A 16,960-nucleotide genomic window follows, 5' to 3' on the forward strand; every position below is an offset into this window, starting at 1 on the left:
AGGTAATGAAATGCTGCTATAAGGTCTCCCCAGAGCCTCCTCTTCTCCAGGCTGAACAACCCCAACTCTCTCTCAGCCTGTTTTCATAGGAGAGGTGCTCCAGCCCTTTGATCATCCTCGTGGCCCTCCTCTGGACCCGCTCCAACAGGTCCATGCCCTTCTTGTACTGAGGGCTCCAGATCTGGATGGGCTGTCACGAGGAGAACTCAGTTGGGAACTATTGACCAGTGAAGCTACCTGTTGCCCTTTAGCTGTTAATTGTTGCTGTTGAACTGTTAGTGCAGGCAGCCTTGGTGTGTTCCAGGACAGGAGATACTCATTTGTGTAAGGGGTGCACTGCAAACTAGCCTGTGATCTAAAACTTTCTTGAAAAACTTGTATCCTTAACCTTACTTTTTATCAGTCTTTAATTTCACCCTTTAGATACTTTTTGTATTGACATTGGTCAGTATATGCACTAAATATTGGTGAAGGTGATAGTCAACTAGTCTTTCAATGTGTTTTTAATGGAGTCAACATCTAATCACTGGTGCCCAGTTTCTCATTTTCTTCAGGAAAAAAGGGTTCTGGAAAGGATATGCTCTAGGTATTTAGGGGTATAAATAATTTATGAGTCTAGGCTAAGATGAATTATTTCTGAATGATGAGGGTGACACTGGCTTAATAAATAGGCCATACCTAATTCTATGCTGTGCTTCTGCAGTGGCCTTGAAAGGTAGTAGTAGAATATAAGTGGTATTATTTTTCATCCTGCATTTCTGCTTAGTTTCATACCTTAACTGTGTTCTCTCCTAGCTTATGTTTGTTTTGTTTGTTAGATGCAATAAAGTCAGATTTATCACTCATAGTGGAGCATAATTAACTCTTTCTTCTCTTCCTTTGAATAGCCATGGTCAGAGAGATACTGCACAAATTCTTTTGATGAGAGGAGCCAAATATTTACCAGACAAAAATGGTATTACTCCACTGGATCTCTGTGTACAGGTATGGAAGTTCTGTGAACTTCTGTCACTTACTACAGTGTTGGCTGTAAGTGGTAGATCAGTATTATGTTTTTAGTTTTAAGGCCTATGAAAGATGGTAGTCCTGACAAAACAGAAATGCAAAAATATTTTTTTTCAATTAAATTACAAATAACTTTTTGTCAGGTTCCAAGTTTGTACCCATTGCAAAAGTTTTTAAAGATGTCAGTGAGATCCCATTACAGACTTTGCAAGATTGGAGCTCATAAGAAACAAAGAGTTTGCAGAACTCCATTTGACTAGAAAGTTTGGGAATCCTTGATCTCTGTTTAGGTGCTTAACTGTTAACAAGTAAGAGGTAAAGGCATGCAGAAAGGAATGATTTCTCTTGAAGAGTTATTACTAAAAAAAAAACCCAAACAAAACTGACATGGTGCTGACTCTTATTCTTCAAAGGTATTCCAAATACTATATCTGGATGAACAAAAGTCTTAAGCATTTTCAACTGCTATGCAAAACCACAGTCTTGCTTGATACCAAATATTGTTTGTTCTGCTTGCTAAGATGTCTTTTCTTGATTTGTGTACACTTGCATGTTTTTCTGTAGGATCAGTTTAAGGTCAGTGTGTCAATAACACATAATGAATGAATGGAAGCTTTTGAACCTTCGCTAGTAATCAGCAGACTGAAAAACTATGAACTGGAGACTGAAAAAAAATAATGTCTACTGCACTTAGTGGACATCATGGTACCCTGGTGCGTGTGATTAGTTTGGCCGTATAAAGTCGACATGTTCAAACTGTGTTCTGTACTAACGGATTTAAAATAATCTCAGTTATTTTGTTACCGTAAAACCACGTGAAGCCTATTCAATTTTGATGCTTCCTGTAGCCACAGACCTGTAAGAAAGTATACCAGTCTTCACTTAATGGTACTGTTCTTTTTTTTTTTTTTATGGTTTGCGTTTCAAATGTGTGCTTCAGTCTCCAGTTTTCTGATCTCTAGGGCACTGTATACATAAAAATTCTGTCAACTTTTTTAAAGTGTGAGTAGTGACACCTGGTGTTTGCTGTTTTGTAGTGATGATCTTATTGTGTTCAAGATCATCTAGTTCACAAGCTTATGATACTAAGTGAAAAAGGATAAAACAAAGCATTTCCTTTGTTTTACGTCAAGGGTTTTATTGTTTGCTTACAGGTCTGCTTTTCAGAGTAGATAGGCGTTTTTTGAAGATTGATATAGAATTATGTAGTTCTTGTCAACATGGTATTACCTTGATTTTGAAGAACTGACTCTCCTTAATCCTTGCAAATTCTGGGTGGTTTCAGTTTCAATACTTAAGTTCTTGTCACCTGGAACAGTTACATGAATCTGTTTAATGGATCTGTTACCACTGAAGGAAGTAACGAACTGTCATGCAAAGAGAAGGAGCCTGTGGAGTTGCAGCATTTAATACATTACACAGTCATCTTGCCAATGTAACATTTGATGTGTTAGGTGCCTGCTTAAAATGAAACTGTGATAAATAAGAGTTGATACAAATAAACCAAAAATTCAAGTTCTACTCTTTCCAAAAAAACATTTTTCTCAAAAGGTTGTGAAGTTAGTCTGAGTTGTCGATCTAAGGCACAAGTGGTATCATACTTGTCTATTAATTTTAAAGTTAAATGAGCCTTTCATGAGTTTGTCCTATTTCTTTCTTTATCAAGTCAGATTTGTGCCTTATGAACCTTTAGGAAAATAATTCATTTGAAGAATTAGATTCTGGGTGTAATTAGGTAGACAAGTGTCATCCATCAGCGATGGGAAGAGAAGCTAAATATTGCACTGTTTTTAATCTCTGGTAAATTGTTGGGGGAAGTGTTCAAATGTAAATAGGAAAGTGTTTCAAAAAAAGAAGAAAGAGAGCAGATGTATGTGAGCTGACATACTGAAAGAATTTGATTTCATCGTCTCCTGATAACCTTGATACACTATTGAATTTCAGTTTATTTTAGGATTGCATTTCTCCATTAAAAAAATATATTTGTAATCCTCAGTAGGTTTAATGCCTATAATGGTATGAAGCACAATTTTAATGTTTCTTTTAATTAAAATGTTTTTTGAACTGTTGCTTTTTAGGGTGGGTATGGGGAGACCTGTGAAGTCTTAATACAATATCATCCTCGACTTTTCCAGACAATAATTCAAATGACACAGAATGAAGATCTACGGGAAAACATGGTAATACAGTATTATGTGTTTTATAGTTACCAATGTATCTGTGTTGTGGAGACCTGAATGCTTAATGCTTAGTATGAGTGTCCTAATTAGAAGACGCTACGAGCAGCTGACTGTCAGTGCCACAGTCATTGTCCACTCTGTACTTTTCTTTCCCCCGTGGAAAATATACAGTCTTCACATAGTTTTAAACACAAGAATTTGGGATTAAATATAGGATCTATTTTAATTTAGTGTTCTAACTTTGCATATTTGCCAAAGTGATCTAGACAGTGTAAGAACTGAAAGAGCAGACTTGTTGCAAACTTCAATACAATGCTGCTGGTAGAGCATTCTATATATACAATTACTTTGTGTAATGGGGCCTATTTTCCTTCATTTAGTGGTTATCTGCAGATATCTCTTCTAGGATGTGTCTTGAGGCTTGGACCATCTAGAATGAACTTGAACATTGGGAGTATGAGCACTTATCTGTATGAAGTTGCTTTGTACAATTAGAGTGTGAAAGATTGCAGTTGCAATTTCATTTGGTTATTATTGCTGTAGATGAACCTATTCTGTTCCTTTTTCAGTGGTTCTTCTGTACCTTGTTTCTTCTATTATTGTGGGGTAGTGCATTCTAAAGCAAAGAAAAAGTAAGGAAAAGAATTTTTGTTTCTTGTGTAGGGGGAAGGAAGCATGGGGTGCTTTTTTCCCTTCCAAATCTAGCTAGCTGTTGCTTTTTAATATATTGTTTGCTTGAAAATAACTGCAAACAATCTTACAGACTGTACATTTAAAAAAAAAAAAAAGAATAGATTTGGTAAGGTGTTGGCTGCCGCTTCACTGAACTTGATTTGCTGGATTTTTGAAGTTTTTATTCTCTGTAATCCCATTACTTCCACTGAAAGACTGAGGATTTATAAGTGTTTAAATTTCTGAGACAGGGTTGAGTTTTACAAAGAGAATTCTCAAAGTGTATATTAGAAACATGGGGGGATGGTGTAGATGTTTTCAAATAAAAGAGAAAATTAAAGGTCTAAAACCATGGAATAAAAAAGACCTACAGGAAGGTAAATGGCAAAGCATACTATTGTATATTGTAGAATTGAAGACGATAAACAACAAAAATGAATGTTTTGTCTGTCTGAGTAATGGTGGAGGTGTGTGCAAAACTTAAGAACTGACTGAGAGGATATAATAAATAATAAATACTTAAAGGCTGGGTGTCAGGAGGATGGGGCCAGGCTCTTTTCAGTGGTGCCCAGTGACAGGACAAGAGGTAATGGGCACAAAGTTGAGCATAGGAAGTTCCACCTAAACATGAGGAGGAACTTCTTTCCTTTGAGGGTGGCAGAGCACTGGAACAGGCTGCCCAGAGAGGTGGTGGAGTCTCCGCCTCTGGAGATATTCAAAACCCGCCTGGACACATTCCTGTGCAACCTGCTCTGGGTGACCCTGCTCTGGCAGGGGGGGGTTGGACTAGATGATCTCCAGAGGTCCCTTCCAACCCTGTGATGCTATATGCAAAATGTATTAGATAATACCTGGTATATTTAAGCTTCATAGCCAAAATGGAAGCATATTTTCAGTATGGTTTTCTATGGCCAAGTCTGAGCTGGTCTGCCCAAAGTCTTGGATAATGACCAGTTCATATGATTTAGAAGTGATACGAAGAGACTAGGATGCTTGTTGGAAGTCGGGACTCACATTTTGAATGTGTCAAACGGGAAAACTTATCAACAGACTGCGGGCAGAAAGATATCGCCTTACACATTTGTAGCTACAGATTCAACTGAACCCTCAGGAAAAGCTTTCATGTGGTCAAGGAGAGTGAGGGATTCTAAGAGATCACTTAGGGAATCTGCACGGCTTCCAGAGTAGAAGACATCTAAAAACCAGGCAGGCAAATTGGGCAAGCCAGTTTGGATCACAGATACAAGTGCTCCTGCCTTGGGGCAGAGTGTTGGACTAGATTACCTTTGTGAGATTCCTTTTCATTCCACCTTTCTACAACTCTGTGAGAAAGATTACCGAACTTTCTGAAAATGAGAGAGAAGAGAGTAAATGAGGATACGATAGGAATGTATGAAGAGCAGTGCCACTGAAGAGTTAATGCATCTGCAAAAAAAAAAGTCTAGGCTAGAGAAAAGTGTAGAACAAAGGAGCTGAAGGCAGGGCATGTCTGGGCATTTGCAGCATCTAGTCTTTGTGAGCTAAGTGATTGTATTAGCCAAAAAAAAAAAAGGGGCAGTTTTGAGAAGAGGGTGATCATAACAATTATTGATTAGCAGGATATGACTTCTTATCCAAGGAAGGATGTTCAGTATCTTTAGCAAAAATGAAGGTTGTGAGAGCAGACTCTAGGATCCAGGGTTCATTTACACTGTGTCATAAACTAATGGAGGAGTGAATTGGGGAGACAGGTAAATTATGAATTGTGAAACTCAAAATATGCTCTTAGCTTTCAGAAGTTGAAAGTGTATCCCACTCACTTTTCAGATGAAAATAAGTTGTTCTTATGAATTAATAACACATGGTTAAGCATTCGGTGTTCATAGCATTCTATAGTATTACATATCCTATAGTACATACATTGAGATTAGAATGTATATCTTTTCAGTAATCTTTGTAAATTATAATGAAATATTAACTGAAGTTAGATTACATGTTGGATAATATAGACATACATTAGTATTGCTGGATATTAATGCTTGGGTGATAATGTTCTAAATTAAACGTTGATCTAACACTCCATGACACTGTGCAATTTCTTTTGTTTTAACGTATCAGTTGCGGCAAGTTCTGGAACACTTGTCTCAGCAGAGTGAAAGCCAGTATCTTAAAATTCTCACAAGTCTTGCTGAAGTTGCTACAACAAATGGTCACAAACTGCTTAGGTAAGTGTGAGAGGATCATGAGTAAGTTGATAAGCCACTTGGTAGTTAGTGCTACCGAATAGTTTTAATAATCTAGACTGTCTGATGCTGGGCACATGTTGGAGTAGATGGATCTCAAATCTGATTCTGTTTGACAGCGCCTGTTTGGGTCAGTGTATTCATGAGGACTTCAAGAGAGAAAGTTGGTGTCCTTGTATAGCTGCTGGTGCCTAGAAGCTTGAGTTGCAGAGAAGTGTATTTTTTGTTTGGTTAGTTTGGCTATATCAGCTCTAGGAAGGGGGAAGCTTTTTAGCCAACTACCGATAATTCCTTTTTTTCCCCTCTCTCCTCTTTTCTTCTCTTCCATTTCTTTGCTTTCTGCATGCTTTCTTTGTATGTTTGAGGAGACTTCTGTTACTTCAAACAGAAGTTATTTCCGTTACTTCAGGCTCTGATTTCCTTCCATAGCTACTAATATATGAGACCAAAAATTTCACCTACCAGTGTGCTGTCTCAGCAGCACAAGGAGCGGTTACTTGGGGAAACACGTAAAATAGGCAAGCATAACTTTCCTAGTACACCTTCCTAATTTCTGTGGCATTTGTTTGAGGGTGTTTGCAAAATGCCTCATTGGTAATCTGTTGGAATACCACTAAGATGTTAGCGTTTTCAATAGCTAGCTGAATTTGCTCTGACCTTTATGCTTTACTAGAAGCCAAGAAAATCTTTTCTGAAGGAGGTCAAGAGCCTGAAAGTGCGAGTGGAAGTTCCTTACTGACATGTTCTGGCTGGCTTTTTGGAAAAGAGAGGTTTGAGAGTATTCCGTAACTGGGGTGGTATGTCAGCATAGTTGTAGAGGAATAAGACTTTGAATGCTTCTTTTCAACTGCGTCCAGGGCATAAGGAGTCCATCAGTTAAATGGATACTAAATAATATATACTTAGTTTTAGGTGGGATTTTCCCACCCCATCAGTCATGTTAAAGTTGTATGGAGCTTGTAGATAGCAGGTCAGAACTCCTAGACAATGCCAGGAAATTCATGACTTTGTTCATCGTAATGTTGTTCTGGTGAGTGTTCACCTCGGTGAATGAGCATAAAAGACTTAAACCCTTCAAATGTTTGGGGTTAAAGCGCATAGACGTATTAATGACATTTTGTTACTGCAAAGATAACTTTTTGAAGAACTTTAGCTGTTGCTGGGCTTCAGTGTGTAATCAGCTTAACTTGTAATGCATTCCTTTTGTCTCCAGAGTTCATTAGAGCCAATAGATCTCCCACAAATAAACTGTAATAGTGTAAAACAATTCTTCAGGAAAGAGTTTCAAACTTGCTTTGTATGGGGATGTTGTCAGAAGTTGTGGTAGCTGGATTAGATCGTATGAGGCAGTATTTATTTCTATTTCAGTATCTTCAGAGGTAAATTAAACTTATTGTGTGTTTAGATTTGATTTATTGCTGTTATTGCTCCTCTGTATTGAGCAATGTTTCCTCGGTACAGCTGTAGAAACACTACCTATGTGCCTGTTCTGTCTTTGAGTTTGAGCCAGTATGTACTCCTGTACTGCTGCATGTGGGTTGACTAACGGAGGCTGAAGACGAGTTGGAAGCATTGCATTGCATTAGATGGGCAGGCATTTCCAGAGATGCCTGTACTTAGGGTGTCCTGCGGACTCTTGCTGCTCCACTTCTCTTTGGTACTTTGTAATGTGTCACAAGGGAAATGGAATTATTTTCTTTTTCTATTACAAGAAACAGTTTCACAAAAACTGTGTGTCTGTTCTCTCCAATTCTGTTCCCTGTCAGAGGCCTCAATCTCTGTTCCAACTAAGTATTTACCAGTTGCTTTATTATTAATGTAAGGAGGATGAAGGTAGTACTTGGTAAATATAGAACTCTTGAGCTTGGGCCTCTTTCCGCTCCCTCCTCCTTCCAACAAACACTATGTAAAATGCACTCTGTACATTAAAACCTCCAATAACGATACTCTTGCATGGCTGAACCAGTATTACCACTGTTAGTTTCCTGGGTGCTGTCCCACAGCCCATTGCTGTTGGGTTTGTTGGTTGTTTAGTTTGAAAGTGTCTTAAGTTGTTTTTTGTAATGCTTCTAGCAGGTAGCCAGGAGGGCCACCAAGCTTCTGCCTGAGGACTTCTGCCTTGAGCACCAGCAAGGAGCCTGTTCAGTTAGCATTACCTCCATCATGTATTTCCTCTTTCCAAGAAATAATTGTAGCATGACATGATTTGGTCTTGCTGGTGCAGATTTGGCCTAGATGAATATTCACAAATCTGCTAGTAAAAGCTTCAGTAAACTGTTAAGAGCACTTTAAATTTTTTCCTGTTTATGTAAGTCCTCTTCCTGGAGACCAGGAAATTTAAACTGAAATTTCACCAGGAAAACACTGCTGCTGAGGGATGGTAAACCTCAATTGAAATGGTTTTTTTCCAATACTTAAGTTAGCTTCTTGAGTTAGCTTCTTGTATTCGTAGATTCTTTTGGTATACAAGCAAAGATTTTTCTAAATGCTTATTTCTGAATGTGACCAGAGCTTCTGGGAATATAATTACAGCCTGCCAGTCCGGGAATTTTCATTACCTGGTTGAAGACTTAACATTCCTACTCTTGCATGGTCTACTTTTTGTATTCTTTTCTTAATTTAGATTTACTGAAAATTTAATCTGTTTGAAGTCTAAATTGTGACAAGATAGTTGTATTTTGTTTGTCAGTTTGGTAGAATTCTTAGTGTGTGGCTTTTTTAAATAAACACCTCACTGGCAGTCATTAAAATGTGGTGCTGTAAACAGATAAGGCTTTTGCTTTTAGCTATACCATAGGGAGAGTGAAGTCATGATAAAGGTACTATGATGTTAAACTAGCTATGTTTCAGATTTGTGAATTAATAGATTAGTAATTGCATCAGAGGTTTACAGCATCCTCTAAGGTGTCAGTTTTCTGGTGTATACTGATCTTATAGTTAAAAAGCAAGTTGCAGGTACTTTAAGGATAGAATTGAATATGTACTCACTTGTGTAATATTTATAAGTGAGTAGACTTCAGTAGAAAAAGTTTCCATTTCTTGCAGTTTTTATGTGTTCAAGATAGAAGAATTCTTACTGCTTGGAGTTTAAGGAGAGAAAACTAAGTTGAATTTGATGGAGAAATTTCTGCTTGTGCATGAACTCACGAATATGTCAGATTCTACACTGTATTGGTACGGAGTTCAGTGTTGGCCAGTTCAGTTAAGAAGGCATAAAACTTTAAGTATATTAATCGTGTAAATAAAAAGCATACTGGTGCTTTTATGTAGTATCTTTTAGATCATGCCTCTCTTGAGTTGAAACAGTGCCAAAATTACCATCCTGATCCATTGTCTAATTGAGAGACATAGTGGGCATTTAGGATAGTAGCTAGATGAGGATGCGATGTGGCAGCTGAGGATGCGATGTGGCAGCATATGTGTTTATTCAGTACACTTTTACCTTTGGATCCTGTCTTTTCTGGATTGAAAAACATTTTCAACTGAGTATCCCAATTTGTTTCATGCATCGATAACCTTACTTCATAAACCGAAATCCTTACTGTAGTAAGTTGAATATCTTACCAGTGGTTCATAAGAAGTGTGCATGGTTGTAGAAAGAAATGAAGTATTTGCAAGATTCTCCTTATTGTGCAAGATTGCTCTTATTTCACTTCTAACTAAAATTTTGAGTATGTATTAATAAAAATACAGTGCTTATGTTTGATGCTTGGGGCTGGTACAGGAAAGAAAAATTAAAATTCATTAGGGTTTAAAGCTTAGGGTTTTTTTTCAAGTATGTTTCTTAGGGCCTACCATTAGATTGTTTATTCCTTAATATACTAAATTATTTCATCTAGGAAAAGAAACTTAAATATTCCATTTCTTCCCCCAGCTTGTCAAGTAATTATGAAGCTCAAATGAAGAGTCTCTTAAGGATCGTGAGGATATTTTGCCATGTCTTTCGCATTGGCCCATCCTCTCCCAGTAATGGAAATGACATGGGCTACAATGGAAATAAAACTCCAAGAAGTCAGGTGTTCAAGGTCAGAAAAGTATATGATGTTGTTAGGAAGATAGACGTTAAAGAGATGAATTTCACAAAGCATGCATTCATTTATCAGACATCTCATGAACAGGAAGTAAGTTTGGTTGATGTCCCTATCCCTTTTTAAGTTAAGCCTACCTCTTTCCTTCTCATTAATGATTTTTTTTTCCCATTGGATTCATTTACCACTGATGCACATCCCATCTTATGATTTCTGTTTATTTCTTGTTTAATGTATTGTTTATTAGATGTTGAAGGCTTAGTTTACTCAGCTGTTTTTGGTAAACTTTGGTTTTATTTCTATTATTTTATTTAAGAGTGTAGTATTCTCAAAATGTGATAATATTAATATAGATTGTGTTAATGTAATTTCAGAATGGTGTTTGGAGAATCATTTGGAATCATTTAGTTTTATCCCATTTACAAGATAAATGGAAATAATTGAATTCTTAATCTGATAATTGTTTTCACTGTGATCATGAAGTTTTTTTCCAAGTTGTTCTTGAATTTTATTTTTACATGCTTTGAGACATACCAGCTTACTACTACCCTCACAAGATTATTGATTTATAGCTGTTTTCAAACACTTGCTTTAGGTGCTTGTCATTTAGATGTTTAATTCCTGAAGGGGTCAGTGTAGAAAGTCCCTATGTAGAAAATCATAGCTTGCCTTTCTGTAATGCTGTTCCAGTTTCCTGCGTGCCACTCAATCTGCACTGGGCATATAACTGACATACTGTTCAGAGTACCAAAATAAGAAGAGATGAAGGATAGTCTCCTTTTTTCGCCCCCCCCCCCCCATCTCTCTCCATGCTTCTATAGGGCACAGTTCATATCACCAAATTTAGATGCCAATGTGAGAATTTTCCTTAACCTTTGCATTTCTTTCAGGTTGTTCTGAAAATGGTATTTTGAAATTACTGCATTTATTTAATATGTTCTTCGGGTTACTTCTAATGGCTTTTAAGACCGAAGTATATTGATAAGGTCATGAAAGGTGACCTTATCGGGTCATCATATCCAGCTATATTTAGTTAAGTAGCTCAGTTTTTGTTTAAATTTCTTCTCTTGGAAAGAAGGAAAGCATTAGACTATTTAAAAAAACAACAAAAAGCACAAACATTTGTTTTTCTGATAGCAAAATAGTTTTAATAATTAATTGATTTATATAACTAAAATAAAACTCGTGCTTAAGAATGAAAAATACTGTGTGCAAAATGTAATGCATTTTGCAGTAAATGATGTAATAATTTTCTTTTAGACTTGTTCACTAAAATATGTTGAGCTAGATTGGTGTGAGTTTAACCAAATTCCCATTTTCAAAAAACAAAGCCCTATCCAAATCACAAGAATAATTTTATTACAGGCAGCATTGTCTAACAGTTTTAATGAAGATTGGTTTAAATATACCAGATTAAATAACAAGCAGATGTTAAATGCATTTATTACAGGAACTGTCTGCAGTGAGTTATTCTGTTACCTTTCTGTGTAGGTTTTCTGCTACCTTTTTTTCTTCAAGGTTTTAGGAGTAGCTGACCTCATCTGCTTCCATTTTGTGTTTGCTCATAGCCCAAAAAGGAAAAAAAACAAACCTGAAGGTTTTGTGCTTTTCAACTCCAGATCACTTCAGAACTCACTATAGAACAAATGAAAACATTCAATTGCAATTTGCGAAGGAAATTGTATTTCAGCAGAATCACTTATCTGTGTGCTCAAACTACTTTGTATGCTGAAAGAATTGTTTCTCAATTTAGTATGGAGCTAAGTCTTTTGCGGTAGACTTACATTACACAACTGGCACAGTTGTGTCAGAAAATATCAGTAATTCTTAATTATGTAAAAACAACATTTATGTTTTTAAAAAATGAGCAAAATATATATACTATTGTTGCACTAGCTAACAAAACAAAATCAGGATGATTTAAAAATTACTATTGCTATTATTTTAATTTAGTTATTTTAGAAGTATTAAAACTGAGGCAGCCCTTCATTAGGGTCACTGTTGTCTTTGTGGTATTTTTAAGGTTGATTTAAACTTCGAACTCAAAAATACAAAACTGCTGCTGAGAACTTGTTCTTGTTTGGGAATGGGGCATACTGTTCTGGCAACACTGAGTTAATCTTCAGTTGCGGTTGGATTAGCCTGTTCTTCCCTGAATTTACAGTAACTGGATAGTGGGAGATGAGACATAGTGCTGAGTCAATTGGGTGACTTCCTGTTCTCTCTTTTTCCTACCTTCCCTTTCGTTTTTCTTTTTTGGCCTTCTCTTGAAAACATAGTTGTGATGATCCCTTTTGGGAGAAGGGCGGAAAAAGCCCACTCTCTCTCTAGATTATTACAATGATATGGAGGCTACTTGACCTGGCAGTTACGTGTCTTCATTGGTACCAGTACTTGCATGTGGGACCTGCAGGTCAGTGGAACAGAACTCCTTTTCTGCTTTTTTGTTTTATTTGAGTTTTCTTGAATATAGGCTGTGTGACTGTTTAGTACAGACCATTAAGGAAACCACTGAGGTTGCTACCCCAAAATGGGAGTTAAATCTGTATTAAAAAAGTCAACATGGAACTTAAAGATTTTAAATTTGAGATCCATATTGGAAATTTTAGCGGCAAGTAGCTTTAAATTGGAATTTGCTGGTGATCTTAAAATTCACTTGTGGGGATAAATGTTGCAGATAACTTGAATTTTGATACAGGTTTTATGGGGAAAACCAAGTCTTTCAGACTGCTTGTTCATGTCCCATGTAAGATCTTGAGTACTTTCTAGAGCACAAGAAGGTGATACAGGTCATCACCCACTTTGAATGCTGTTTATTTGTGCAAGTGAGGACCTCTCAATATTGTCTTTCTTTACTGTATAGGAAACTAATCTATTGTTCAATGATGTCTTCTGTCAAGAATGGAGTTAGAAACTTTTATCTGCGGAGGACTGAGGGTAGCAGTGGCAGGAGTTCTGTCTTGTGGTACCCTTGTGGGATATGCAGAGGAACATGATCAGGCCTTATTGCAGGGTGTAAAGGCTTGTTCTCTTTCCTTCTGAATACACTCCCATTGAGTCCAAATATATCTGTACCTGATGACCTTTAAAGGTGTATTTCACAACTCCTTTTAAAAAGCTGGTGCAAAAACATGTTTTATCCAGTATAAGAAATAAAATCTTTCTTCTGACTTCTTCCTTAATGCTTTGTTAAGATTTTCTGTGTTAGTATACTGATTGAACGTATTTTGAAGAGTTGTCACTGTAATATAATGTGGAAGGGATTGAAAATGTGACTATATCTTGATCTGAGGCTACTGATGAATGTTATTGCTTGACAAGGACAAGAAAATCACAGGGCCGTCTTTGCTTTACTGAAGTTCCCTGTATGTAATTCATTACAGGCCTGGTCAATTCAGGCCTATCCAAATGCTGTAAAGTGGAAACATTAGCTAATTAAGATACACTCTTGTGCTGATCTTGCAAGAAACAAAATAGTTATTGAATTTAGACACCCAATCTTGAAAGAAACTACTGCTAACTCAGATGAGATTCTACCAGTGAGAAACTTTGTGAATAGTAATTTTGACCAGGCTTACATTTATTGCTTTTTCATGTATTGCTCTTCCAGTTGGTGTTCAGCTTGATCACATATCAGGGAAACTTGTTGCAAAATCTCCCTCTCTAGTTGGACAAAGTTGGGAAGCCCGTAACTCTTTTCTCTCATTTCCAATACTAAGATTCTTTTCTAGAATTGAATTGACTTCTCTGCTGTGACACAATCACTTCACGGACTAGTGATCTCCTGTTCCCTGTGCCTTAAAAGACCAACTATCTCACCGGGCAAAAGATCTTGCTCCAATGTTGCAGTTTGAATATGGGTTTGATTTCTAGTGTCTTGCTTTCTAGATGGGTAAAGAGGAAGGAATTGCGTAGCTAAATCCTCGCATTTGAGAGATGAGGTGTGCAGCTGTAAAAGCTTAGCACTTGATCAGACTCAGGTGTATAATTCCAAAGAAACTTTTCTGAAGTGTGAGATATGAAAACTGAAGGTTAAGTTGAGGGTTGTGTTTAACATGCAGTTCATGGTAAGAATCGAGTGAAAAATGCTGACTTGTAGTTTTGAAAAAAACGTGCTAATGGTTTGATTGAATATGTCCATATTGTGCTTGAAAAGGTCTGATCGTGCATACTAACATAAAATGCTGACAGACATGGATATGGAGGTGGTGGGCAATGTTTAGAGGAGTGCTTTATATCTTGAAGTTAGACTAGAATAAAAGAAAGTGAAATGTTGAAGTCTCTATGCTTGACTACACTTCTGAATGAGTTTGTGATTAGAATCTGTGAAAAACTAGCTTTGGAAAAACACAAATCAGTTGTGAGAGTTCTGAAAGGCTTGCTAAGTCTGTGGGAAATAAAAGATAAAACACTATAAATATAACACTATAATAAAAGCTATCAGCAGAAAAATGGTGTCTGGCAAGCTAGGCATTGCAAAGTTTGAGAGAAGAAAACTACATTTCATATTCTAGTAAATAACTACCTAGTTTCTCATGCTTTACATGTAAAGAACACAGTTGCATTTCAGTTCTTCCATGTATTCAATGAATCCTATTTTCCATTAGAAAGTTTATCTACATCATGTTTTGAGGTGAAGATCTGCTAGGTAGAAAAACCAGGTAGCTTGGAAAGAAGCTAACTCGATCCTGTATGGCAGACGTTTGTGTAGAAAATGGTGCCTACACTGGAGGTATTCAGATCAGCATCTAGAGAAATGTGTGGTCACAAGGAGTACAAGGATTAAATGAGTATCATACAGTATGTTGAGCAAAGCCTACCAGTCTTAGAGATCAGGCTGGCTTTCCCCAAACTTCTTATTGGGGAAAAACTAGAAATTTTTTAATGGTAAATTTCAACAGAATGTTTTAATACGCAGCTTTTACGACAAGCAATTTATTGTGTACTGCGAGCGTGTCACTATTAGGTGTACTGACAGCGCTCCAGGTAGTGCAGGCTTCTGGTATGCTGTTCTGCAAATAGCTCTTGGTTTTTAAAGGCAATTTTAGAAGATGAGAACATAATTTTCAATATCTGCTAAGTCTTTGAATGCTTTAATTGGTGAAAAATGTTGATGTAATAGTAATGTATGTAAAAAGGAGTGCATTTAGAAGCTCACTCTTAGTTTTGGAATGCTATGAAAGGCTTGAGCCAGAATTGCCTCCCTGTGGGATATACACATTCCTGTGCTCACTAGACTGTATGCTTGTGAAATGTCCCCTCAAACAGCATTAAGGGACAGCACAGTCAGCCCTTGTGTTTTTTGAAATGCCTGTGAGACAGCCACAGGTCTCTCAGCCCTTTCTCTCCTCTGTAGAAGGCACCTCAGAGCATATGTGTAGTGATGGAGTTGTACCAGGTTTCGATTGTATTGTTTTTAAGCTGGCGGTAATGAATAAAGAATGACTTTGTTCAAATAAAATTTATGGCTTTGAAAACTGATCTGTGATTCTACTGATACTTGTTGCTATTTCTAAGACATTTGAGATATTTTGCTACTCTAAGACATCTGAGATACTATCAAAATGAGTTGTATGAGCTCACACTGTGCATAAAGCACATAACACTAGATGGGTGCATGAGTCTGAGTCTCAGTGGTGTTTTCTGGGATTTGCTCCATCTACCTGGTACATGGAGCTTCTTTGGCCAGGACCCTAACAAAGAACTGACGTGTTCTTGTTCTGGAAACTTGACAAGTGTATTATTGTCTCTGCTTGACTGCAGTAGTGTGCTGTGTAACAACTGTGAAGCCAAACTTGGTTAAATAGTTCAGTATTTCACCCTTTCTAAATTATTTTATATATTCCGTCTGCTGCTTGGTTATTTTCCTTGTATATGAAATTTTCTCTCTGTGCTGTATGGCTACAAGTACAGAATTTTTTATGAGTATTTGACTCTTGTCTCTAACATGACTACTAAAGGATCATTTAAAGCTTTTAAATATGCATGATATTTATTTGCCTTAAGAGGATTATCACATCATTAATATTATCTAATATCAACATGTTCCTTTTTTGTCTATTTTTGCATGTGTTTATCGCAGCCGTTGGAACTGCTCTGGCATTCTCTAGATGAATGGCTTGTTCTTATAGCCACAGAGCTGATGAAAAACAAAAGGGACTCAGCCAACATTACTTCTATTTTACTGAAGCAAAAAGGACCAGATCACCAGGATGCTTCTCCTACACCTTCCTTTGCTGCTGCAGGAACTGAGGGCAGAGAAGAGCTATCCTCTGATGCTGGCGAGTCAAAAACATATGATGTTACTGATGTTACAGGGAAGCAGGAAGCTTGTGCTGATTGCCAGGATGTTATCTCCATGACAGCAAACAGGCTAAGTGCTGTCATTCAAGCCTTTTATATGTGCTGCTCCTGTCAGATGCCTCAGGGGTAAGGAGGGGATCCTGTTTATTACCCAAACTGTTACCATTCAAATATCATGTATGCTTTCTTGGCAGAATGTTGGTGCTGACTAGATGATATTAGTGACAGTCAAGGATATGCTTTTTAATGCTTTCACTAGTTCAATTATTTGAATGATTTTTTTTTTCTTCTGGTTTTAATGGTAGCAAACAGCATGGCAAATGTTCCATATTGCTGCTGCCTATGAACGTGGCTGCGTTGGGGCAGATTTCATATTGAATGTCTAATGGCTCTTTGTAGGCTACAAAGATGGCCATGGTTACTTGCAGGTAACCTAATTTTGATCTCTTGAAACTTAGCTGTTCTTGCTGTTGGTGCTTAATGTGAAATTATCCCTAAATTTAATGTGATTATCCAACAACAGCTATAAGCTCAGAAAAAAATGCAAATT

The 16,960-nt window shown here is 37.0% G+C and overlaps 1 protein-coding gene across 6 annotated transcripts in view; it reads left to right on the forward strand.

The window, feature by feature from the left end:
- HACE1 (HECT domain and ankyrin repeat containing E3 ubiquitin protein ligase 1) overlaps positions 1-16,960 on the forward strand; it is a 54,220-nt gene that overhangs the window by 13,875 nt on the left and 23,385 nt on the right. For 4 of the 6 annotated variants that reach the window (XM_063329872.1, XM_063329873.1, XM_063329877.1 and 1 more), the window contains 5 exons: positions 888-984; positions 3,084-3,185; positions 5,955-6,061; positions 9,954-10,200; positions 16,190-16,536. In XM_063329872.1, the coding sequence (XP_063185942.1) occupies positions 888-984; positions 3,084-3,185; positions 5,955-6,061; positions 9,954-10,200; positions 16,190-16,536 (900 nt within the window). The remainder of the gene's footprint in view (positions 1-887; positions 985-3,083; positions 3,186-5,954; positions 6,062-9,953; positions 10,201-16,189; positions 16,537-16,960) is intronic. The other 2 variants (XM_063329874.1, XM_063329875.1) reach the window with 1 other exon arrangement.

Source organism: Chroicocephalus ridibundus, chromosome 3 (genome assembly GCF_963924245.1).
Source record: "Chroicocephalus ridibundus chromosome 3, bChrRid1.1, whole genome shotgun sequence".
In the NCBI taxonomy this organism is placed as follows: Eukaryota; Metazoa; Chordata; class Aves; order Charadriiformes; family Laridae; genus Chroicocephalus; species Chroicocephalus ridibundus.